The 25693-nt window shown below is 44.5% G+C and overlaps 1 protein-coding gene across 3 annotated transcripts in view; it reads left to right on the top strand.

The window, feature by feature from the left end:
• Window positions 1–23162, top strand: part of LOC136626190 (glutathione S-transferase omega-1-like) — a 32032-nt gene extending 8870 nt beyond the window's left edge. Inside the window, exons 1-7 of one of the 3 annotated variants that reach the window (XM_066601020.1) lie at window positions 12478–12523; window positions 12618–12673; window positions 16008–16116; window positions 17041–17263; window positions 18231–18332; window positions 19608–19714; window positions 22895–23162. In XM_066601020.1, coding sequence (XP_066457117.1) covers window positions 12643–12673; window positions 16008–16116; window positions 17041–17263; window positions 18231–18332; window positions 19608–19714; window positions 22895–23051 — 729 coding nt within the window. In that variant the 5' untranslated portion in view covers window positions 12478–12523; window positions 12618–12642 and the 3' untranslated portion in view covers window positions 23052–23162. Of the gene's footprint in view, window positions 1–641; window positions 913–12477; window positions 12524–12617; window positions 12674–16007; window positions 16117–17040; window positions 17264–18230; window positions 18333–19607; window positions 19715–22894 lie in introns of those variants that run through there. The other 2 variants (XM_066601018.1, XM_066601019.1) reach the window with 2 other exon arrangements.
• Window positions 23163–25693: the final 2531 nt, after the last annotated feature.

Here is a 25693-nt window from a genome sequence, read left to right as displayed (position 1 = left end):
TGAAGTAAGGGGTAAAGTCCTGGATGGTGTGTATATACCACGGAGATTACTAAACTCCAGGATATAACTCCGGAGTTTGCATGAGACAGGGGCTGTCCGGGTCACACATATATTCCAGTCCAGGAAGTACTTGAACCTGGAACAAGGCTGAAAGATAATTGAAAAAGGAGCAGGAAAAGCTCAATAAGAGAGAGATTGCTGCAGAGTGTGGGCAGCCAGACCAGAGTGAGGACAAACTGTGTGCAGAGTCCCTGGAAAGCCGGGTGAAGAGAACCTGGAGAGCTAAAGCAAAGCCCTGAGGAAAGGGTTGGGTGAGAATCCCTGCATCAGATTACAAAGACTGTTATTTTGTGTACCTTATGGACAGTATATTGCTGGAGAAAGCCTGTGTTTGTTTATGACTGAGAGTTATCCTACAGCGGAAACATACCTGTTGTGGATCCTGCTTACAATAATTAAGCAGCTTTGTTCTTGGGGAAGCTGGTTGAGAAATCCTGTAGGACATGAAATAGCAGCCATATTGGATATCACCCAGCTTGTACTAAATTACAGAACAGGACAACTCAAGAACCTGTAAATGCTTAAGGATCTACACTAAAACTTTTGGCAAAACTTCTAAAACTTTTATTGTTATAACCTAGGTTTTTGGAGAAGACTTTACAAGTCAATGCCTGGTACAAGCTCATGCTGCAGGACCCTGCTGTTAAAGAGACGTACACAGAGCCGGTTGTTCTCCTCGCCTTTTACAAGCTATCTTCTTTGGACAATGTAGATGCAGCTGATTATGGCCTTGACTAATGTCCGAATAATTGTGTGACCTGAGTATCTTGTGCCTTAGAATATTTTCTATCACATCTTTTGTGTTTATTACCTCAAAGCAATTCAGGCTGTGATTAAATTCATATTTCCCAGCATTGATCTCATGGTGTGTTCAATATATCAACATTATATCTTTGGAAACCGTTTAACAGTAAATGTAGTTTCAATGAAGTTGGACAAAGCTGAGTTTCTTCTTAACCTCTCATATGTGTGTTCTATTTCTTTATTTTGTTACAACATTTTAACCCTTTAAGGACTAATCATGGTAAATTTACAGTGCTTGGTCCTGGGCTTTAATCCTGGCCAATGACAAAAGTACGGTGCTGCATTAAAGCTCCTGCTTCCTGCAATCAAGCAGGAGCAGGTCGGGTTCTTGGCTGTTAGTCAGAGTCAAAGACCTGGAGGTGAAGGTAGAGGTGTTTATGTTTTTTTTTTTTTAGAAACATTAGATTTTTATTGAAAAAGTTTTTTATCATAATCGCATGTAGTTATAACAAAATGCATTACATAGATATATTCGTGAATAAGCATAAAAGGTAAGATCACATAAATGCTTAGTGGCTGCGTAGATGCATAAAAGACAAATATAATATATAAACATACAAAGCAAAAAAAAGGGAGAATGAGGGAACTCAAAATTAGGAACAATATAAAAAGGCTTAGTTGGTACAGCAAGCTTGGAAGTAGTTTTTAACTGCTTCTGCCTTCTCCTTCCTATGCTATAAAGCACTCAATGAGCACTTTGTAGTGCAGAGAGAAAGTGGAACTGTTCCTTCCATTATTCGACCCGGCGATCACGTGACCACTGGGTGCCCCCTGCCACAGCAGAGCTGCAGGATCCTAGCAGACCCTGAACAGCTCTCTTGGTGACTATTGTCACTATAGGGGGATGTCTTTTATGGATACGACAGCTACAGTGGAAAAGTGTGTAATAAAAGAAAAAAAGACAATGTGAATATTCCCCAGAGGTCTTATATGACGTCATGGAGCAAATAGATGTAAAAAAAAAACTGATACAAAAGTTTAAAAAATTACAGAATAAAATAAGATCTATACATAAAAAGGAAAAATGACCCAACGCCAAGCAAATTATATATCAAAACATTAAACAAAAGGAGGAACCCGTAGCTTATTTTAGCGTAAATATACTAATTTGAAAAATAAACAACTATAAATAAAAAAAATAGTTTTTATAGCTTTTTACCCCCAATACTACTAAAAAATGGGGAAAAAAATGAATGGAAAAAAAAATGTAAAAAATAGCCCTATATATCACGGGGAAAAAAAACAGCAAAAGTAACTTTGGTATCTGAAGGGCAGTGAAACCACCACATGAGTGAAATACCTAAAAATTGTCTGGTCTTTTAGGGCCAAAACACCCTGGTCCTTAAGGGGGTTACGGCTGTGTCCACATGTCTGTTCTTTTGAGGCTTTTGATGTATGGAGCTAGATCTTAACCTACTGGTAAAGAATTGGAGGAAAAGACAAAAATTTCATGTTCTACATGGAAAGTATGTACAGAAGATAGGTACAGAAGCAGGAAGGTTTTGCCACACAATTGCTGGAGATGGTACAGAGCGTCTTTGTGAATAGGGATCAAAAATTTGAGAGACAAAGAGTTGTTAAAATGAAAAAGAAGGCAGGAAAATGAAAAACATGCCGCAGCAATCCAGTTAAGACAGCCCCCACCCCATTACCACGCCCGAAACCACTCACCTACTTCATATGCACAGAAGGGCGGGCCCCAACACTGCCCCCTTGATAGATAGTAATGCAGAAGGTGCACAAATTATGGTCACTGGGGTAGAGACTGCCTCCTCACTTCCTCTGCTTATACAGGAAGCGAAGGAGGAAGGGGCTGGGCCCAAAATGGCCGCTACCAGAGACAAGCACATGGTAGAGCCACTCAGGCTCGCCCCCACCAACCTCCATCTTATTCTGCTCCTATTGTTCTGCTGTACGAAGATAATTCTGAATGATGGTGACCTGGTTTCTATCTGCTGGGCCCCCAGGAAGCTATGGCCAGAGTAAATGTAAGGTGGTCATTCTTGAATTTTATGGTTGATACCAGAGCTGACCATTCAGTTATAACCCAACAACTAGCACCTCTTTCATGCAGAACAGCCCCGATTGTGGGAGCTACGTGGGAAGTCTCACTTTATTGTACCACGGCAATGCACCTTGGGAGACAGAGAAGTCACTCATCAATTCCGGTATGTACCGCACTGTCCAATACCCCTTTTTGGATGGAATATGTTGAGGAAACTACAGGCCTAAGTGTCCTTTGAACAGGATGAACAGATGACTCTACAGCATGGAAAAGATGTTCCAACTCCCACCCACATCCTCCCACTCACAGTACCTCAAGAGGAAGAATGGAGATTGCTCTAATTAATGAGCCACATCACTCAGGCTCCAACTTGGACCTAGTAATGAAACTACCGGGACTATGGGTGAAAAATAGGCCACCAGGATTTGCTCAGAATATACCTCTAGTTGCAGTACAGCTGAAACGAGGGGCACAACCGATGTCCATCAAGCAATACCCCTTACCATCTGCTGCCTGCCAGTTTGTGAAGTACCGCATCCTGAGGTGATGCCAGTCACCCTAGAACACCCCCCTCTTGCATGTAAAGAAACCTGGATCAACAGACTACTACCCTGTTCAGGATCTCAGAGCAGTAAATCAAGCTGTGCTTACTTTGCATCAGACAGTTTCCAAACTGTACACCTTGCTTGGACTGAAACCCAGTGCCGTAAAAAGGGGGGTGTGGCAGGTGTGGGCCGCCTCAGGTGCTGTCATTGAGGTAGGTGTCAGCTCATCTGTGGTCCTGCCCACCCCGCTGTCCATCCTATGAGGGATGTTCCCAGGGTGACAGTCTGCCATTCAGTACCCTCTACCACACAATCACCTCGGCGGGAGGCACAGGTACTGAGGAGGGTGTGGGAGGGGACAGGAGGGAGCAGCCCCCGGGAGAGAGCAGTGCTGGGTGTGGACCCGGTGGATCTGCTCAGTGCTGGCTCTGGGCTCCTCACATCCCGCAGTGGGCAGTCTCTGAATGCCCCGCACTATGGTGGCTGCTGTAGAACTCCCGGAGCAGCAGCTGCAGCGGGAGCAGTGACACCACCAGGAGGAGAGGATGAGGCGGGTCTTCCAGACCTGCGACGGAGATGGCGACGGCAGGTAGGGGGTTGCGCAGACGCAACTTTCCAACTACAAGTTGCTGCAGGGGTGGGCACTTGTCCCTGTGTGAGGCTGCCTGGGACCCTCCTGTGGACACTACTGTAGTGTGGGCCCTGGGGGCATGAGCTGTACCATATAATGTACTGAAAAATTTGTAAACAATTCCACCTGGAGTAAAATGAAAAATAAAAACAAAATACCGCCATTTTTCAGTGCGTTTTGTTTCTACGGCGCACAAGCTGCAACAAAAATTACATGATACCTTTATTCTATGGCTCAGTACAATTACTATGATACTAAATGTGTATAGATTTTTTTTGCTGTAGTACTTGTATTTTCTTTCAAATATATTTTATTTTTTAAAATTATTTTCTGCCGCCATCTTCTGCGTGCAATAACTTTTTTATTTTTCCGTCGACATAGTTGTGCAAAGACTCATTTTTCGCAGGACGTCCTGTAGTTTGTGTTGGTACAATTTTGGAATACATATGACTTTTTGATCACTTTTTATTGCATTTTTTCTTGGAGACAGGGTGACCAAAAAAGCGCATTTCTGGCGTTCTTTATTTTTTTTTCTAACGACGTTCATCGTGTGGGGTAAATAATGCATTACTTTGATAGAGTGGACTTTTACGGATGCAGCGATATCATTCTTTTATGTGATTTGGCAAAAGTTTTTTTTTTCACTTTTATAACTTTTTTTTTTAAGTAAAACTTTATTACTCTTATTTTAAATTTTTTTTAAGCCCTCAGAGGGGACAACAACTTGTGATGCTTTGATCGCTCCTGCAGTATGATATAATGCCATCTGCTAAGATAGCCGTGACACGGCTCCCTGCGATTTCATCATAGGGGGCTATTCGGGGGATTAAAATGCCACTGTCAGAATTCACAGCGGTATTTAAAGGGTTAATAGTAGAGATGAGCGAGCATACTCGTCCGAGCTTGATGCTCGTTCGAGTATTAGGGTGCTCGAGATGCTCGTTACTCGAGACGAGCACCACGCGGTACTCGTCTCGATTAAACGAGCACTGACCATTGAATTCAATGGAGCCAGCAATACAGCCGGCTCTATTGAAAGCAATGGGCTGCCGGCGATCGCGGGATGAATTGTCGGGAAAGGCTTAAATATATAAGCCCTTCCCTGCAATTCATCCAGAAATGTGTAAAAATAAAAAATATATATATATACTCACCTTCTCCCGGCAGACGGAGTTCAGCGCGGCTGGCCTGCAGTGGGTGTGAAGGGGGTGTGAGTCAGACTTGCCTCTGATTGGCTCAGCACTGAGCCAATCAGAGGCAAATCTCACTCACACCCATTCATGAATTCATGAATGGGTGAGTGAGTGTTGCCTCTGATTGGCTCAGCGCAGCTCTCAGCTGAATGACAGCAGTTCAGCACCACAGTGCAGGGGACAGCAGGAGAACACGGGGCTGTGCCCCTGCAGCTGAAGGGAGGTGAGTATCTATTTTGTTTGTTTTTTAAATCACTTTTAATTCATTTCCAGGGAATGGCTTATATGTAAAGTCCTTCCCTGAAAAAGAATTCAGGTGTGCCAGCGGACCATTGTCTTCAATGGAGTCGCCGGCAGCAGCAGCGGCTCCATTGAAGAGAATGCCTGCATTTTTATTCTTTTTTACACTAAAATCTTTCTTTTTCAGGTAAGGGCTTATATTTTTAAGCCCTTCCCGAAAATTCATCCCGCGCTCGCCGGCAGCCCATTGCTTTCAATGGAGCCAGCTGTATTGCCGGCTCCATTGAATTCAATGGGCTAACATCGTTCTTCTCTGCCACAGCTGTTACAGCTGTGGCAGAGGAGAACGATCGTTATGCTGAAAGTGGGGGGGGGGGGGGTCTCACTCTTGCCACTATTGTGGCTTAATAGTGAGACCTCAGAGCCCAAAATGCAGCCCTGCATGTTGCTCCTCGCCTGCCATTTCCATTTCTGTGTTTTTTACATGACTTTGGTGATTTGCTAAGATTTTCACAAATGAAAACCTTAGCGGAGCACCAGTCATATACAAAAATGCTCGAGTCGCCCATTGACTTCAATGGGGTTCGTTACTCGAAACGAACTCTCGAGCATCACTGAAAGTTCGACTCGAGTAACGAGCACCCGAGCATTTTGGTGCTCGCTCATCTCTAGTTAATAGCTCTGAATTGATTTTTGATGATGCGATTTCCTAAACCCCACTGTCGGCCGCAGGAGCTGTGCCCGAAAGCGAAAGTAAACTCCTGGCAAAATGCCACAATTGAAATCGGGGCACTTTCCAGCGGCCCTAGTAGACAAAGGTTTTAAGTGTTTTTGCTCACAATGTTACGTAAATAAACCAGAAAATTAAGCTTGCAACTGTAAGTATCTTGTCTTTCCTTCTTATAATAATTTCAAAATGAGAGGGGGGGAGGGGGGAATCTTCCGCACCGGGTACCACCCGATCTTGCTATGCCTCTGCTGATATCAGGGGAAGCAACTTCCTTTACTGTGCTGGATTTGACAGGCGCTTTCTTCACCATCAGGCTGACAGGGGACAGTCATCTTTGCCTTCCAATGGGAAGACCTAAGAACTGGAGAAAAGTACCAGTTTACCTGGACCTATTTGTCTCAAGGGTTCAAGAACTGGCCCACACTCTTCGGAGAAGCTCTTGCTACTGACCTAAGAAAACTCTCTCTCACTTCCCAGCCAGGCACTGTATTGCTGCAGTATGTGGAGGACCTCCTCATAACCAGATCTACCTCTGAACGATGTCTGCAGAACACTGAGACAGTGCTTTGTCATCTCTATGAAGCTGGATACAAAGTCTCAAGGAAGAAGGCAATCTGCCAAGCAACTGTCAAATACCTGGAATTTCATATCTCACAAGGGAAATTACAACTGGGAATTGAAATAAAGCAGGCCGTCTGCAATATCCCTGTACCAACAACCAGAAGAAAGTCAGAGAGTTCCTTGGAGCTGCCAGATTCTGCAGAATATGAATACCTGCTTTGCTGAAATGGCCAAACCCCTCTATGAAGTCACAAAGGGAGGTGAAGATGTCCCCTTCTGCTGGGAGCAGGAACATACAAGGACCTATGACAACATCAGGCAAGCTCCTCTTAAAGTACTCGCACTGGCCTTGCCTAATCTGGAGAAACCATTTATTCCCTATTTTCATGAGAAGAAGGGACTGGCGATCTGTGTTCTCACCCGATGATGGGATCATGGCATCAGCCTGTTGCATATCTCTCCAAGCAACTTGATAATGTGGCCATGGGATGGCCCCTCTGCCTGAGAAGACTGGTAGCAACAGTGGCCTTGGTTACGGAGGCTGACAAGCTTACCCTGGGTTAGGATCTCATGGTACAGGTGCCACATTCTGTCCTAACTCGGATGGACGCCAATGGTCACCACTGGCTGACAAATGCTTGTATGACCAAGTACCAAGGAATCCTATGTGAAAATCCAAGACTGAAGTTGGAAGTGTGCACCACTCTAAATTCAGCAACGCTGTTGCCCACTAGAACTGGAACCCCTGACAATAACTGCTGTGAGGTGATGGATGATGTCTTTAGCAGCCATCCTGATCAATGGGACACACCTCTTGAAGCCCCTGATGCCGAATATTATGCTGATGGTAGCAGCTTTGTGGATGAAGGTATGCGCTATCCTGTATATGCAGTGGTCACCCTACATACTACTATAGAAGCATAAGTGCTACCCAAAGGAACTTCAGCTCAAAAGGCAGAACTTATTGCATTTATCAGATCTCTACAGCTGGCAGCTGGGGGGAAAGTCAACACCTTCACTGACTTAAAGTATGCCTTCCTCACTCTCCATGTTCATCGAGCTCTGTACAAAGAAAAGGATCTGATCACTTCAGCGGGTCAAGAAGTGAAGCATGCTCCTCTCTCATTCTGGAATTGTTAGAGGCTGTGTGGACCCCTACTCAAGTGGCAGTCATTCAGTGTAAAGGACATCAGAAGGGAGACTCACTAATTGCACAGGAAAACAGAAAAGCAGATGTCGCTGCCATGTGAGCTGCCACTCTCTTAAATGCCGAAAGTCCTGTCAAGCTACAAGCCTTTTTCTCAATTCCCCTCAGTAACTAAAACCCCTGCTATAATCAAGATGAACAGGAATGGCTAAAGACAAGAGATGGAAAATGCATACCCAAGGGCTGGTTCATCTTCTCAGATGGAAGAATCGTGGTCCTGAGAGCACTAGCAGTGGAGATCGTCCAGAAAGTACATGAGGACCCACACTATGGGTCTACCACTATGAAAAATATAATCCAAGATGTGCTGTATATCCCAAGACTTACCAGGCGATCATCGGAAAGTGTGTTATTTGTGCTAAAAGTAATCCCAGACAAGGACCTCTGAAGACTCCAGAGATACAATCTTATGGAGCTGCTCTCTTCCAAGATGTACTAGTGGACTTTACTCAAATCCCTGCAGCTGACAGATGGAAGTATCTTCTGGTCTTTGTCTGCACTTACGTGGAGTGGATGGAGACCTACCACACTAGAACTGAGAAATTAACTGAAGTGGCTAGATCACTACTGGGAGACATAATTCCAAGACACGGCCTACCGGTGTGGATTGGGTCAGACAATGGACCAGCTTTTGCTGTAGAGATCATACAAGAGCTAGCCAGCTCTCTCAAGATCAAATAGAAATTGTACTCTGCCTACAGACCTCAGAGCTCAGGAAAAGTTGAACGCAGGAACCAAACTTCAAAACTTGCCTTAGGGAAGCTCTGTCGGGAGACTCACCTAAAATGGCCACAAGTCCTACTCATTGCTCTGCTTAAAATCAGATCTGCCCCCACTAAAAGAACTGGTATTCTCCTCTTAAGATGATGTAGGGTAGGCCCAGCCCAGTAGTATTGGGGATTAAAGCAGACAGCAAAATAGTGAAAGAGATGATAAATTACCAGCAGATGCTTGCCCTGGGTAAGACCATGGCAACCATCGCCAAAAGAACAGGAGAATATTTTTGTGCGAAAGTTACCTATACATCTGGATACTGCTGTATACTTCTTTTTTACTTCCAGGGGAAAAAGTCTGGGTGAAAGATTGGCACCAGAGGCCTCTCAAACCAAGGGGGGAAGGGTCCATACACCATTATTCTGTCTACCCCAATTGCTGTTAAAGTTTCTGAGATGGAACCTTGAATCCACCATAACAGAGTCAAAGTGGCCTACACTGACCGTGGCTGCTTACCACACACTTACTACATGTGTAAGGGGAGACAAGTAGGGGGTTGCACATACAATAAGACCACTTACTGCATGTGTGAACAAGGTTCACAAATCATATGCTGTAATCCAGTATTTCCTTCCTCTAAAACATGGATAGACACTGATGGAGCACGGGATACACAGGCTACCATTAAGTCTATGGAGATATAAACCCTTGAATTAGGATGATAGGCTATAAGCAAGTGATAGCTATCAAAGGGAGGAAATGTGGTACGATGACTTATAACCTACTGTTCCTATGTCATCAGCCTGAAGGCTGAAGCATACTTAATATTGTTCTGTTTTTTACATATATACCTACCAAATGAAATGTAGCTACTGTATACTAACTTTAGCTTTATTAACTTCCTCTTGGTATAAACGTAGTTGACTAAAAGTTTTTTTTATCTAACAAAAGTACATACAGTCTGCTGAGCTATGTACCTAATCCTCTCCTGTGTGATACTGTCTCTTAACTTGTATCTGATGAACACTGTGTAACTGGATACCGAGAAGATTGTAGCTAGGTTCCCCCATTGACCCACTCTCTATCTTTCTGAGTCTCCCTTCCACCTTTCTGTACGAAACTAAAGTGAAAGTAAAAACATACCTCCTGGTCTTTGTGTAACATATAGATACGAGTCAACCAGTAGTGTTAACATCTAGTGAGGCAGCCTCCTGCGTATATAATTCTGTGTAACTTTTCTGTACGGGGTACAGAGATTTGGACGTCGTAATGTCCCTCTGTTCCGTGTCGACACAAATAAAGATTCATTTCCTATGTGCCCGGGTGTCTTGGCAGATGTTGATTCATACATCACTACTACATCCATCCTGACCCCACACATCACAAACACAATAACCTGAAGGAACTGTGATGATGTCACACCATTTAATTGGGAGCGGAGCTCAGAGACCATGTGATTGATCACATGATGGTGACATCATCAAAGGTCCGATGTGAGTATAGAAAAAAGGCTTAACAGCAGCACATATTTGGACCAAAACCTTGGTAGGACTAGAAGTATGCAGCAGCCACACAGGAACCTAAACCTCAGTCCCAAGTTTAAATCTAAAAATGGCAGCTTGGATAGGTGCAAAAATCACAATTAATTAGCGTGGGAGAATAAATCTTTTTACGATTTTTGCACCTATCTATGCTACCACTCTGCTTCATTTTTTTGACATCATCAAAGGTCCTGTCAGCACACATGTAACAACCACTTGTCCATGAGTGCCTGATAGAGATGAGCGAGTATACACGCTAAGGCTAACTACTCGAGCGAGTAGTGCCTTAGCTGAGTATCCTCCCGCTCGTCTCTAAAGATTCGGGGGTCGGCGGGGGGCGGTGAGATCTCTCTCTCCCTCTCCCCCCCCCCACTCCCCCCTGCTCACCGCCGCAACTCACCTGTCACCCGCGCTGGCAGCCGAATCTTTACAGACTAGTGGGAGAATACTCGGCTAAGGCACTACTCGCTCGAGTAGTTAGCCTTAGCGAGTATACTCGCTCATCTCTAGTGCCTGAGTTAGGACCTGCAATGATGTCACCGCCATGCGATTAGGGGCGGAGCATGTGAAGCACTCACTCACAAACGGACAAGTGATCTTTAGTAGTTTGACTAGTAATTCTTAGGAAATTATAGTACCAGTGTTTCTATTGGTACAATGTGCCACACAGCTCTGCTACATGCACATCACACACACACAGCTCTGCTACATTGCTTTCACATATGTGATGCATGTCATTTATGAACTTCAGATGCTCGCTGAGGAGACATGTTGGTTCATTGCTTTTGCAACACTGGACAACGGTTGACAATTAGATGAAGGCTGCACTGGTGTTGGCGGCATTAGCACTTGAGATGACATGATATCACGTTCAGGAGATGTGAAGATAGTGGTGAAGTAAAATGCTTCAATGTTGTTGGTCTATATGCACCACCAGCTATGTATGTGTAAATTTGTTAGGTGTCATTTATTGGAGTCTCCACACAGGCATCCAGCAGTCTCACAACAAACTACAAATTGCCAGACTAACTACTGCTGTATCCATAGCAACTGAGGCCGCAGGGGTTTGTGGGGAGAGATTATGGGGGGACCTGTGATGATGTCACTGTCATATGATCAGGGGGTGGAGCTAAGAGCCTTGTAACTGACATTTACAGGTGCTGTCAGGCTCTGCACTTAACTCACATGTTACACGCGAAAAGACAAACAAGTGGTCATTATTAGCATTATGATAACACCCAACAATCTGCCATAATTGTACAGTGTAATAATCACACCATGTCATATCTCCATGTTGCTCAGACCTTGAAGAGGAATAAAGCCAAAAAGACTGTCGGGAAAAGTGCTCACCCTTAGGGCGGCCTCACATGGGCATAAGTACATATATGCTCGCTATCGTGAAATGTATATGTGCTATGCAGAGTGCATGATCATGGGCTATTGCACCCATACCGACGCATTTTACTGTACTCACATCTGCTCAGTCCCAGCAGCACCGCGTTTGAGTAGGCGGGACAGCTTACTTAGCAGGTGGGGCAGCAGACTCAGTAGGCAAGGCAGTTGACTTGATATGCGGGGCAGCTGACCTAGTAGGCCCAGATGGTATTCTGTAAAATCATGCAGGTCCGCGCACAATTTTGGGTAGATGGGGGTTTTCGGCGCGCAATTGTGCCTAAAAATTGAGCATGTTCGTTTTTTCCCTGCGCTTAAAATGCGCACGGAAAAAAATACTTGTAAAGGAAGCCATTGAAGTCAATGGGTTGTATCTTCTGGGCATTGCACATGCAGATTTTGCGGCTGTAAATGTGTACTTGTGAGGCTGCACTTAACACTGCCAAATCTTGCAGTTCCGGGCATGGTTTGGGGCAGACGGGAGCCTTCCATGCGCAATTGCGCAAAAAACTGATTTTTCCCCATGCTTGAAATGTGCATGGAAATAAAATACGTGAAGGAACCCATTTAATTCAATGGATTCTATTTGCGGCGCATTCAGCGCGCAGGTTTTGCCACCACAAATGTGCGTGATTGAGGCCGCCCTTACTTATCTACAGCAATCTACTGGATGCGGCACATTAACCATTCATATTGCTTCAGAGTAAACTTTTTGCAGTGTCATTGCCTGCTTATGATTATATGTCTGAGCCCTCATGTAATAATCAGTGTGCAGATGGAGCAGATCTCCACCCAGAGGAGCTGGCTGGTTCTGGTTGGTGATTAGTGGGGAGGAGGCTCCTATATATACATATATAGACTGCAGGAGGAGCAGCTCTAGTATATGCAATATCCTCTCTGGTATGGCAGGCTATGTATACAATACACACAGAGCTGGTTACTGCTGCATGCTATATACTAATATACATATATGTGCTCTCTGCTTCCTATACAGGGATCTCCAGTGACAGTCTACAGCAATGAGCGGATCACAGAGGAGTTTGGCCAAGGGTAAGTGTGAGATTGTAGAGGAACATGTTGGGAATCTAAACTTTCATGTGCTGATAGCGGTTACATATAGTATAAAGTACACACATTCACATGGCTACAGTGACTGGCTGACTTTTTGGTAGGCAGGATAACTTCCATGCTAGTTGATACTGTTTGTAAACACTTGTTACATAACTAGATACTTCCTGCAATGTTGGATGAATGCAGTGCTGGTATGTGCACAGCAGAGTTGACTTTGTGGTCTGGCACAACTCCTTGTCACTTGATATGAAACCTCTCAGCTCTTGATAAGCCTGTTGTATGATTGCATGCAACAAAGTTAGTACTTCCATCAAATCTTAAACATTAAGGTGCTCATAAGCCATGCTGCTTGTGCTCCATTCACCCATCTGCCCCATGTGGTTCAGTGATAGTATATAGCCAGATCTCCCATTCATTTTCAGCTTGGCTGCCTATAGCGCTAGGAACCCATCCATTAAGGTTTGCCTGGATGTGACAGATGGGCCCATATGTCTTAATCAAAATGTGCACTAAGGCTTCATGTCCACTTATACGCACGGATTCCATCTGCTGAATCCAGCCGTGCCCGCAGACATGGACAGAAATACATTTTTCTAACCTGTCCAGATCAGCGCAGGTCTTCTCTGTGCCGGACGGATCTTCTTTCTTCAGCATGGTGGATGTGCCGGATACATGTACAGTGCATATATATATATATATATATATATATATATATTATATAATTTTTTTTTTTTTTTTAAATCTCCTGTGGATCCGCGACACGTCCTCAGTGACAGCTGTGGCTGTACCGCAGATCGGATAACTTCCGCACGCTGGGGAAAGAAAAATCACATCCACGTGCTCTAAATTGTTTTGCGGATCTCCCACGCGCGTGCCACAAATCAAATCTGCCCGTAGACTTTGGGCCCAACTCTTGTTTTTCCTTTTAATGTGGTTAGTATAAACAGTTGTACATGTTTCCTGTATAAACCGACACTAGCTTTGAAAATGTAGAGGTCTACTTGTGTTGTGGCATTTGCCACAATTGTTCTGAGATGGCAGCAAAATGTACCTGCTTTGAGATAAAATCCTGGCAAAAACTGTATGTAGCAGAGCTATGAGAACTGTGCCACCTCTTTTCCAAACCCCATGCCATCTGTTTTTTGGAAGGCATTTAGGGTCATGTTAAAATTTCATCTCTGTGGCATACATATGAAGTGAGTGCGATATCAAGATGGACCGCTATTGCCAAGTTTGAACATCCAGAATGAATGGGTGTGGTATGGCTTCCTTGTCATAAATGACCCTTGGCCCAATTCCTCAACTCACTACTCGCTAACAGAGCAGCTCTTCTGGAGGAGTCCTGCACAGGTCCTCATAACCCAGATGGGACCAGCTAAGTTTAGAAGCTTCTCTCCAAAGACCCCATAGCGGCTGCATGATCCAGCGCTATGCCATGCACACTCCTGCTCTGGTCCAACTTTCTAAAATGTTCTGCCAGTCTGCAACTTGTCTGTATATCAAACTTATAGTTGCAACAAATCTTTACTTCGGGTGAATGCAGACAGCCAGGTCAGATTCTCACAGCGGGATGCGACCTGTGACCACGACTTACCTGTCTGGAGTCTTTGCTCTGCAGATGTGCCAGTCGCTGCACATGTGCAGAGCCAGTGCATCAGTGATGACGTAGTAGTGCGAAGCTCGCACTGAAATGGGACATGCCATGATTTTGTTATCGCGCAAGTTTTCCGCGATCAAAATTGTGATTGTCTGTCTGCATAGGATTGCATAAACCAACACAATCCCATAGCAGCATGCAATGGCCGGAAAGTCTGCATGAAATCTTACCATTGAATTTCCACCTCTGTGCATTCAGCCCTAGGGTGAACACCCACTGGCGATATGATATCCTTGCAATGCGAAAGTGAGTGAAAACGTATGATAAAAAAGAAACCAATAGTTTCTTTCTTATTAGCAATGTTTTAACTGTAACCTCGCTTCGCAAACAAACTGTGATATTGCCCATTGCTTTTAATAGGGCCGTCGGCAGCGCTAACCCCATTGAAAACATAGGGAGTACATTGCGTTTCCCTGATACAGCTGTGACGGCTATGGCATGGGATTCCTTCATCCCCCTTTATCAATGACAGCTGGGCGCTGCCTCTGATTGGCTTAGCACTGTGGTCAATCAGAGGCATCGCTTTTGGAGGCGGGGATTTTTCAATCCCCAGCCTCCAAAACACGGAGGACAACTGCCGGGGCCGTCACCAGGGACCCCACTAGCAATCTGTTAGCTATGCTGCTCTACTTTGTGCACTGAGCAGATTTCTGCAAGAAGCAGATTTAAGATCCCCCCCCCCCCATCTTGTCTCCTTTGTGGACTCTGGCTCAACTCTCTCTGCAAGCTGAAATATTGTTTCCAGTCAACCATCTCATACCCTTTAGCCTAATTCTCTTTTACAAACTGAGATATGAATTTTCTGGGTGTACAGCCGTGGACGTCAACACAGCAGTTCTCATACGATATAGGTCGTTTATGGTTTGCTCGTACAAATGTCTGCTATTGGCAAATGTATTGTCTGCTAGTTTTACATGAGAACTCCACTTGTGTACAGCATTGATTCAAGTATGCACCTGTCTGCTCGCTATAAAGATTTCTTGTCTCAGTAAATCAGAACTTATGGATTACTGCACAGTGGCTGTGTCTCATTGATTCCTTCCAGACAGATATACAATCTAATTTGAAACTCTGCAACATATAAAATTGGGGTCCATCAAATATCCCTGACAGACAGCTCTATTCTCACAACAGTGTTTAGTGTTGGTATTGCAGGCAAAGTTCCCATTCACTTCAATTGGAAATTTGCCTGCAATACCAACACTGACCACTGCAGTGAGAACAGAGTTGTCTGCTTCATGCAGAAATCTGCTTAGTGAACAAGCTGATTGGCAAGTAGCCTTTGCAGCAGACAACTACTGATAGTCTATCCTACAGATTGTCCTGTTAAATGAAAAGATGGCTATAGACGAAGATATGTAAATGGTTATCACAGAAGTATGAATGGGGAATTTTGACAGAACAGGGAAAGCAAGGTCCAATACTGCGCTTCCAGGTCAAGAAGTTTTCTGTTGAGTTTAAGGAAGGGTGAGTTCTCTAAACTGTCAAAAGGAAAGGGTTACATGAATATTGAACTTGTGTGACTTTACGCTATTATGGGATGGAGCTTGTGAGTTGTTGCTGGGGGGGGGGGCACTTACAGCAAGACTTACTTGTTTACTGCACACAACATGATCTGCAGTCTCATTACTGTTCTCTGTATACTGACTATTTCAGGCAGCCCAGCCCCAGGACCAGTACCAGACGGACTAATTCGACTCTACAGCATGAGATTCTGCCCCTATGCCCAAAGACCACGGCTTGTCTTGGCTGCCAAAGGAATCAAGTAGGCATATAGTCTTATACCACTTCTGGAGCTATGAAGATGCATGTGTCCTTCAGCTTTGCTTATTTCTAGTAAGGAGTTTCCCAGGCAGTGCCTGCTGCTGGTACCAGGATATACTAGTCAGAGCAGAAGCTGCTGCTCCATCCTCCGTGTAGTTGCCGATGCTTGTAATTGTAGGCGCAGCGATAGTGGAAATTGATACTTACAAGCAGCGGTTTCTGCCCCGGCACTGCCTGGAAAAACCCTTTTAAAGGGGTACTAGACACAGCTGTCCATGGGTATATATTGCACAGCCTTTACCATATCCTATAATCCATTTCTGATGTTTCCCCATATTGCTATATTTCAAGATGGCTGCTACATCCTTGCTGATATGCAGCTTGAAACTGAACTTATCAGTCGCCTGCGCTGCCCTTCCTTCCAGTGCACCTCCACACTTGGTGCTGGTCAGCAATCCAGTCCCAAGGGCTGCAGTTTCTGGTCATACTTGCTGAGCAAGCCTGTCTGGTAGCACTGGAATGTATACTGGTCATATCCAGAGACAACCTGGGTATAAACACTTCTGAAGCCCTGGGAGATGGTGATGGTTTCTAGAACTACATGGGCAATATCAAACAGAGCCACATTGCAAACTTTAATAATACTTGATTGGCATTCATTTGACAGCAACTTTGTGCAACTGGAATCCCCCTTAACCATTTAACAGCATCTTGAACAGTTATTTGAGTAGCGGATGTCTTACAGGATTGTAGTCCAACCCAGGCTGTTCCTGAGGTCCTATTTGTGACATCAGGGGTATTTACAGAACATCTGGACAGACTTTAGTGTTGACTTTGTTCCTAAACCTTATATTATGACTTCAGTGTAGCTGTCACTCATGTGCAGAAAGACTTCCTTCTACTAATGGGTTCTTTCTCTGTCCAGACATGAAGTGGTCAACATCAACCTAAAGAACAAGCCGGAATGGTTTTTTGAGAAAAATCCTCTGGGATTGGTGCCTTGTCTAGAAATATCAGATGGTAAAATAATCTATGAATCTGCAATTGTCTGTGATTACCTGGATGAAGCCTTTCCCGGGAAGAAGCTGATTCCCACAGATCCCTATGAAAAGGCACAACAGAAGCTCCTTCTAGAGCAGTTCTCTACGGTAGGAGATCTGGCTGTTTTTGTTGGCGATTAAGAACATAAGAGGTTTTCTAAGTTATTTATTTGATAGTTTTAGGTACCCCATGCCCAAAACTCTAGAAGAAATCCACTTGTTGCAGCACCAGATTTCGGTTTTAGCAGAAGGCCTGGTGGCCTCCCCCTAAGCATGTTATGTGAGCTCTTAATGTAGAAGCCCTGAGGCAGGCTTATAGGATGTTTCTAATGAGGTCTTTGCCAGCCTCCCATTGGGTAAAAACTCATTTGACTGCCACCAATGGAAATGGTGCGCTGCACAGTAGGAGAGTCAATGTAACTTTTTTTTTTTTTTTTTTTTGTAAACCACTTTAAGCAAACAACCAGGACCAAAAACCAACCGCCCTGAAGGGAGGAAAACTCCATACAATCTGTTTTGCTATAACTTGCTGTAACACAGCTTGCATGTAAGGATAGGAGCCTTCAGGCAAGGCAACCACCAGCTGTGACAAAGAATTGGCCTGGAAATCATGGATTAAAACTAGAGATGAGCGAGCCTACTCGGCCACGCCCCTTTTTCGCCCAGGTACCGTGATTTTCAAGTACTTCCGTACTCGGGCGAAAAGATTCAGGGGGCGCTGTGGGTGCCCCCCAAATCTTTTCACCCGAGTACATTCGCTCATCTCTAATTAAAACCTGTTAAAAAAAACCCCCATAATATGTATACACATAACCAAAATAGGGTGAGAAGGGCAGCTGTTGCTCTTCATTTCAGGCAAGGGATGTACCCAGGGCATGGTTTTTATTAGGCTGCAAAGCCCACCCCCGCTGTTCCACAGCCACCAATCCGTCTCTTGAAAACTGACAGGAAGCCGCCACCCCAACATCCTCCTTATGCAGTTCAAGGCTTCCAGGAAGAGGAACCTTTAAATATCTTATTACCCAGCAGAACGTTTCTCCTAACATTGTACGGTAACACCTCTGTATGTCTTCAGGTTATCTCCGCATTGTACAAGATTTTTATTGCCAAAAAGGACAATCAAGATACATCTGAACTAAAGCTGCAGTTTTTTGAGAAATTAAAAACCATTGAAGAGGTAAGAAATTGTCTTGACTCTAGATGATTGCGTCATGGTACCTTTACAAATGGCTAGAAACAGAATTTCAGCAGTAGTCAGGCTGGATTCCCACGAACGTATATCGGCTCGGTTTTCACGCCGAGCCGATATACGTTGTCCTCGTGTGCAGGGGGGGGGGGGAGGATGGAAGAGCCAGGAGCAGGAACTGAGCTCCCGCCCTCTCTCTCCCTCCTCTCCACCCCTCTGCACTATTAGCAATGAAAGGAGTTGAGGTTGGGCTAAGTTCTGAGAATTAGCCCTGCCTCACCTCTCCCCATTGCAAATAGTGCAGAGGAGACAGAGGGGGCAGGAGCTCAGTTCCTGCTCCTGGCTCTTCCATTCCCCCCCCCCCCTCCCCCTGCACACGAGGACAATTTATATCGCCTCGGCGTAAAAACCGAGCAGATATACGTTCGTGGGAATGCACCCTTATTCTGTCTACATGTGGCTACAAACAGGGGCGATAATCTGGTAACTAGTCGTTTGTATTCAGCTCCCCTAAAAGTCATTGGTTGATCATAAGTCACCTGGTAAAAAGTCAGAAATTAATAACTTGCAAACTATGACGTCCTCAGCTGGTTACAATACCAGACGAGTGGATGAGACTCCCCCACCCCAATTAAAACCTCCATCCATGTGCTGCTGTTTCCCATTTAAGGTCACCTATGTTGCAAAATTTGACATGTGGATTCTTGGAACGTAATTTCCATGAAGACCTTAGTCTGAAATGCAGATTTTTAGTAACCTTTGTTTTGTCTGACAGACTTTGCATTTTCAACAAGAGCAAATCTATTCTGGTCAACTTATTAGAGATGTGCTGTGTAACTTCTGCAGTAAATATGACCCATATGCACTTGCTCTATAAGCCATCAGGGACCCTCTGTCCTCCCCTAGCACCCATAGTCTAATGTGGCCCAGACTCGACCCCTCGCTCTCACTTGTATGCACCTTATAGTAAAACCTTTATTTTGGACTCCTGCACACAATATTTGGTATCAAATGGATCAGAAATACAGTGACCCATATCATGGCCTCTACTCTGCTCCCTATTTTCCCTTGGAGGCATCTGTTAATGCATTTTAATGAGTGCCCATATTGTGGTGGCATACACTATTACAAACCTGTGTGGGTGGCCCCCATCTGCTTTAACAGCGCCACTTCCACCTTCTCAGACAACATGGTGCGGTTATGAGCCCCTTCACGTAGAACTTAATGCTACTGGGAGAGTTCTGTAATGCATCTCTTTATCTACAGGCACTGACCAAGAAGAACACCCCTTACTTTGGTGGAAAATCGGTGTCCATGATAGATTACATGATCTGGCCCTGGTTTGAACGGTTCCCTATTCTTGATTCTCTAGAGTAAGATATAATTTTCTTCCTTGTAGTTCAACGTTTGTAGCATTGCATGACTGTGGGCCTCTTATCACAATTAGTCTGACCTGACTTCTACAGAGGTCTCTGGACCTTAACCACTTAATGACCCTAGACGCAAATTTACATCCTGTGTGTTCAGGTTTTGTATAAAGGATGGAAGAGCCAGGAGCAGGAACTGAGCTCCTGCCTCCTCTCCGACCCTCTGCACTATTTCCAATGAAAATTACGAGAATTAGCCCCACCCCTGTCCCGCCGCTCCTGTTTACAAATAATGGAGAGGGGGCGGGAGCTCAGAGCACTGCTCCTGGCTCTTCCAGGCTCTAAACCCCCCCCCCCCCCCCTTGCAAAGAGACGACTTATATCGGCTGGGTGTAAAAACCCAGCCAATATACATTCGTCTGAATCCAGCCTTAAGCTGTGAGTATAATGGCGTAAAAACTCTGCTCTTCTGTTAAATCCCACAGTGACTAAAATGTCAAATATTTGCTATGGCGGTAACAAACTCCTGGAGACAGGATGATCTAAACCCTCTCCTCATTATCTTATCTGTAGAGGCAGAGTACTTATAAGAGTCTCTGTTTTTAACTGTGTCTTGGTGTCCAGGGCTTATAATAGCCTCTTGATGGGCTTTCTTATTGTTTAGGGTAGTCTGTTCCCCTTCTGGCAGAGCTACCGCAAGCCCGGTGAGTGACAGTGTCGGAGATTCTGTGTTGCTGTCAGAGCGGGCAGGAGAGACTTCCCGAGCCGTGGCCGCCCTGCTACTGATCGCCGCGGGGGGGGACACCACGGGGGGTCCTCCAGGAGATCTGTGTGCAGCAGGGGGATCCCTGCTGTTGTTTTTCAGCCGGGCTTTAGTGGGGCTGGCCGGGGATGCAGCGGGAGAGGCAGCGGAGGTGTTAGCTGAGTCGGCTGCAGGAGGATCCCCCGTGTACCGGCGTGCGCGGCTGCCTGATAAATCGCCGGCATCTTTGTTACTGTCGGAGCGGGCAGGAGAGGCTTCCCGAGCCGCGGCTGCTTTGCTAGTGGTCACCGCGGGGGGGGACTCCACGGGGGGCCCCCGAGGAGAGCTATGTGCAGCAGGGGGATCTCTGCTGATGTTTTTCAGCCTAGTTTTATTGGGGCTGGCCGGGGATGCAGCGAGAGAGACAGCGGAGGTGCTAGCCAGGTCGGCTGCAGGAGGATCCTCCGTACTTCGGCGTGTGCGGCTGCCTGACAGATCGCCGGCATCTGCTGTCAGCGGAGGGTCTCCGGATGAGGTAGGGAGCAGATTCATCCTACCTTGAGGAGATTTAGGGAGGCTTCTGCTTCCACGGCGGCATGAGTCCTCTCCGGCAGTGTTAGGTGTGGCTTTCATCTTTTCCTCCTCTCTCCTGGAGCGCGGGAAACCTTGGGCGCCATTTTCTGTTTCATCATCCCGGCTCCGTGTAGCATAAAAGTCTGTGAGTCTCTTAGGAGGCAGGTTTTTCTCTCTCCTGGGCATATTGCCGGTGTTGAGGAATGCTTCCTATGATGAGTGGGGTTGTTTTTGGCTTGTTTCCCCGTCGCTTGTGAGTCGCTGGGTAGGTTATAAGGAGAGCTGTATTAGAATGCGTCCATCCAGGTCTCCTTCCAGGCCACGCCCCCCTCATTATCTTATCTGGAAAGCTTGAGGAAAAAGGAATCCCTTCTGCACATCTTTTGGGGATTCCCACTAGTTTTGAAACTCTAGTGCTCAATATTTAAGTTGATAACTGCATTTATGGGAATAAGAGTCAAACCGAATCCCCCAACTAGCCCAACTTTTATTGGGAATCGAAAACCTTCCTATGGAATTCAGGGAGGTGGTGGCACATGTTCTCCTCTCAGTGCAACTTTCCATAGCCAGATGCTGGAAAGCCCCAGAACCACCAACTACCCAGGGGATAGAGCTTATTTCAGAATACTGCCAATATGAAAACTTTTGCCCTTAGAAATGAGCTTCAGGCATATAATTTAACTTGGTGACCATGGCAAAGGTGTAAGAAAACATGTAATACCCCCAACATAATATAATGAAAAGACTGTGAATGGATACTAATTGAAGAAAGCATGCAGAAATGTTAATATTCCACATAAGGTAATGGCTTGCAATCACTACTCCTGAACCCTTCCCACCCTCCCAATTCCTGACCCAAACTTCTTCGATTAACTCCATTAAGTTTGTTATGACTTAAAAGTGGTTTTAATTAAGGCTGTGAGATTTTCCAATTATTGAACATCATTTAATATTTAAAAACAAACATCTATATGTAGATCACTTTGTTCTGGGGGAAACTAGCATATCAAATCTGAAAGCTCTGACCTCCATATTGGATATTGCCCAGGGACTTGTAAATACTTAAGTGGGATGACGGAGATGGGAATATCTATCTGTGCTTGAAATTGCAAAACAATGCACTATGAAATGTTTGTCTCCAAATGCTCCATTCTCCAGATATTGATTCCTCCAGTTTACTGCTCGTTGCCAGGGAAACTGATCACCTTTTAAAGAACGGATGATGTTGGCGCTTGTGCACTTCTATCTAATTCTGCTTGCTAGGCTTTCAGTATTGAATGTAGCCATGAGTAAACAGAGGGCAAAGAAATCAGTGGGGCTTATTTACTAGTCAGAGGAACACTAGAAAACTTGGACATGCTGTGCTATATGGCAATTTGATGCTTTTTCAGACAGATTTTTCTGACTTGTCCAAAAAACATGGCCTAAATTGTACAATGAATTACACCACAACTCACCGCTCTTCACCCCAACGGCACCGAAATCTTTAGAGATGAGCGGGCAGGTACTCGCATAAGGCACTACTCGCTCAAGTAGTTTGCCTTAGCAAATACACTCGCTTATCTCTAATTGAAACTTTTGGCATAAAATAAGCAAACTACTAGGTGATCTAAACTTGGACTAGAAGGTATTTTAAAACTCAACACTTAGTAGCAGATAAATGGCATATGTTAAGGCACTCTAGCTTAATTTTGAACTAACTTGTAAATGGTATTCGTAAATAAGCCTCAATATCTGGAGAATGGAGCATTTTTATGGGTGAGAATATTGTTTTATGACCTTGAAATGGGTTTCCCAAGATGGAATAACCCTTTAAGGGCCTACACTTGTCAAATTTCAAGCTTTTTTTTTTTTTTTCTTTTAAAAACTAGGTTTTTGGAGAAGACGCCACGTATCAATGCCTGGTACAAGCTCATGCTGCAGGACCCCGCTGTCAAGGAGGTGTACACAGAGCCGGATGTTCTCCTCGCCTTTTACAAGCTATATTCTCAGAACAGTGTAGATGCGGCTGATTGTGGCCTTGACTAATCTCCCAGATTACTGATCGTAGTATCTTTTGGTCTTTGAATATTTTTCTATCACATCTTCTGTATTACCTCAAAGCAATTCAGGCTGTGATTAAATCAATCTTTTCAACTATTGATCTGTCATTGTGTTCAATATACAATGTAGGGACAAACCACTGATCACCTCCTGGAATAGACCAACCCCGAAGTGTAGTTTCCAAAAAGTTGTCTTTGGTCTGGAATACTGTAGAGAAGATGAAGAATCTAGTCTTCCAGAATTGCAAATGGTATCTTTTACATGTAGTTGGGATGTCAGAACTACTGCCACACTTGTTGGACACCTCAGCAGATGTCTTGGGTGGCTTCTACTGAAGTGCTAATGCTTATGTGCAAGGTATTGGTTTTGACCACTTATTAAGGTTGTGCTCATCTGTCACCTTTGTGGCTTTTGCAGGGTTTCTTGGAAAAACTGGATGACACCTAAATCAGGCCAAGGATGAGTTCTGACTTCTGGCCATACTAGAGTAGAATACAAGGCTGGAAATGCATACATTTTCATACCATGGAGGCAGCTAATGTGGTTACTATGGTGTCCTTGAAGGGGTCCAGTCCTGATTGATTCTATAATGTTTGCTAGAAATAGAAGTGGGCTAGACTTTCTCTTAAAAACAGCCTTGTTGGCAAATGTGGGCAGTTGGTCTGATGGTCATTGGAAGGGAAAAGCAGGAGAAACCAATGCAGACCTTTCCAGCCTAGATGGCAAAACCCAGTACCATAATGGAGGGTCTCTCGTCACTGCTAACTTCAGATTACTTTTAAAACTATGCTGAGAAGATTGTCATCCCTATTGATAGCTCCCCTTTTAGGTTCACTAGTAGGTCCTATATTTTTTTTTTTTTTTTTTTTTACTATAATTTTACATATTTCAGAACCAGAATACAGTAAGGGCTTCATAACAAATCATAGCAGCAAAAACAAATGACAAATTGTAACTTATTCAATTGTATTAAAATCACAGTACAATAGGGTAGTTGTAGGGACAGTGGGTTTTAATCACCCCCAAGCTAGCCCCAATCACTCACTTCCTATAAGCAGGTAACATCCCTGTTAAGGATGCCCTCACTACTTGCTGATATCCCTCAAGTCCTGCACAACATTCAGGGCAATTGTTCACCATTCCGAAATCCTGACTCCTTTCCCCATGTGATGCATTGGTCATCAGAGGACAATTGGATATGCTTGGTAAATAAAGATTCTCCAAAAATGCAACACCCACTGGGCTTAGCTTATTAAAGGCTGTATAATAGAAAGGGCTTTGCCCATATTAACCAAAGCAAGCTCTGCTTTTAATTCTCAAGCTACTCTGGTTGCTATGGGTAATGAAGACTGATTTCATGTAGACAGTTCTGAAAACTGAGGTTTAAGTGCCGTAATGGAGTCTATGCAAGGCATTCTGCGCCTTCTTATTGAAGGACATGTCCTATTTTTGACCCAAGACTTCTGTTCATGCTTTGCTCTTCAAACTTTATTTTCTTACCTTTTGGAAATGGCTGAACTTATGGAACAATGTAACTTTATACTGTTCCTAACTGTACATGAAATCCCAACTTGTATATTATATCATTGTGTAATTTGTATCTTTAAAAATGTCTCTAAATCAATGTGAATTTTTTTTTTTTCTTCGAATATTAAAACAAACTTCAAGTGCATAACTATGGATGGAAAACTAGAACTCTTTTACAACTAAAACAAGTGTAACCTCTTTAACTGTTCAAAAAGTTTGGGAGGTATGTAGATGTACAGCGTGGATGTTATGGCTCCTACCACTGTACTTTACACTCTAGTGAAGCTGTTCAACTGCTTCCTTCTCTGCCAGAGCTAAGCATACTGGTGAATACCAATGTGGCAACCCTGCCTGGTGCAGCCTTACCACCTCCTCAGCACCAACTTCTAGGGTGCACACTGAGTGGTTAGCAGCAAGCAAGTATTTTGCAGTGTATGAAAGCACTCAGCATGGATATGGGTTCTCCTATGGGTGCTTTCACCAAAGATATGGAATTTGCCATGAGCGTACCTAAAGGTTCAGCTGCTGGCCCATGTGACTGCTACACTCCTCCTTCCCCTGCTCTTCCTTGCTTCCTCTCAGGCTGGCCACTCTACCTGCAGCGTGATTGGAGCCATGCTGCAGAGCGGCCAGCCAATAATGCACTATATGTGTATGACGGAGGGTGGTCTCTGGGCCCCCTAAGCGCAGGGGTTGGGTTGTCACGACAACCCCAGTGACCCCTCATGCTACGCCTATGGAATTAGCCATAGGACCACTACAGATTTTGTTGCATTTTTAATTCAGGAATGCCTTGCAGGTTGTTTTTTTTTGTTTTTTTTTTTTGAATCTACTAAATACTAATAACCCACAGCAGCAATTCCACAAGATGCCCTTAATTCCACAGCAGAAATCTGTTCCCCCTGCAAAATTCAATGTCTTGATTTTAAGAGGAGACGTGCGACAGTCAAACTCCATAGGGGAAACATTGACACACATGTCCATGACGATGAATTCTGTCCCATATGAAACCAAGATTACTTGGTTTATCTTACTGAGAAAAATCACATAACACTGTTTAACACTTACAACAGAGGGTTAAATTCTTCAAGAGGATTCAT

This window comes from Eleutherodactylus coqui, chromosome 4, assembly GCF_035609145.1.
Source record: "Eleutherodactylus coqui strain aEleCoq1 chromosome 4, aEleCoq1.hap1, whole genome shotgun sequence".
Taxonomy (NCBI): domain Eukaryota; kingdom Metazoa; phylum Chordata; class Amphibia; order Anura; family Eleutherodactylidae; genus Eleutherodactylus; species Eleutherodactylus coqui.
Note: the sequence above shows the minus strand (reverse complement) of the source record. Positions and strands in the feature narration are given on the sequence as shown.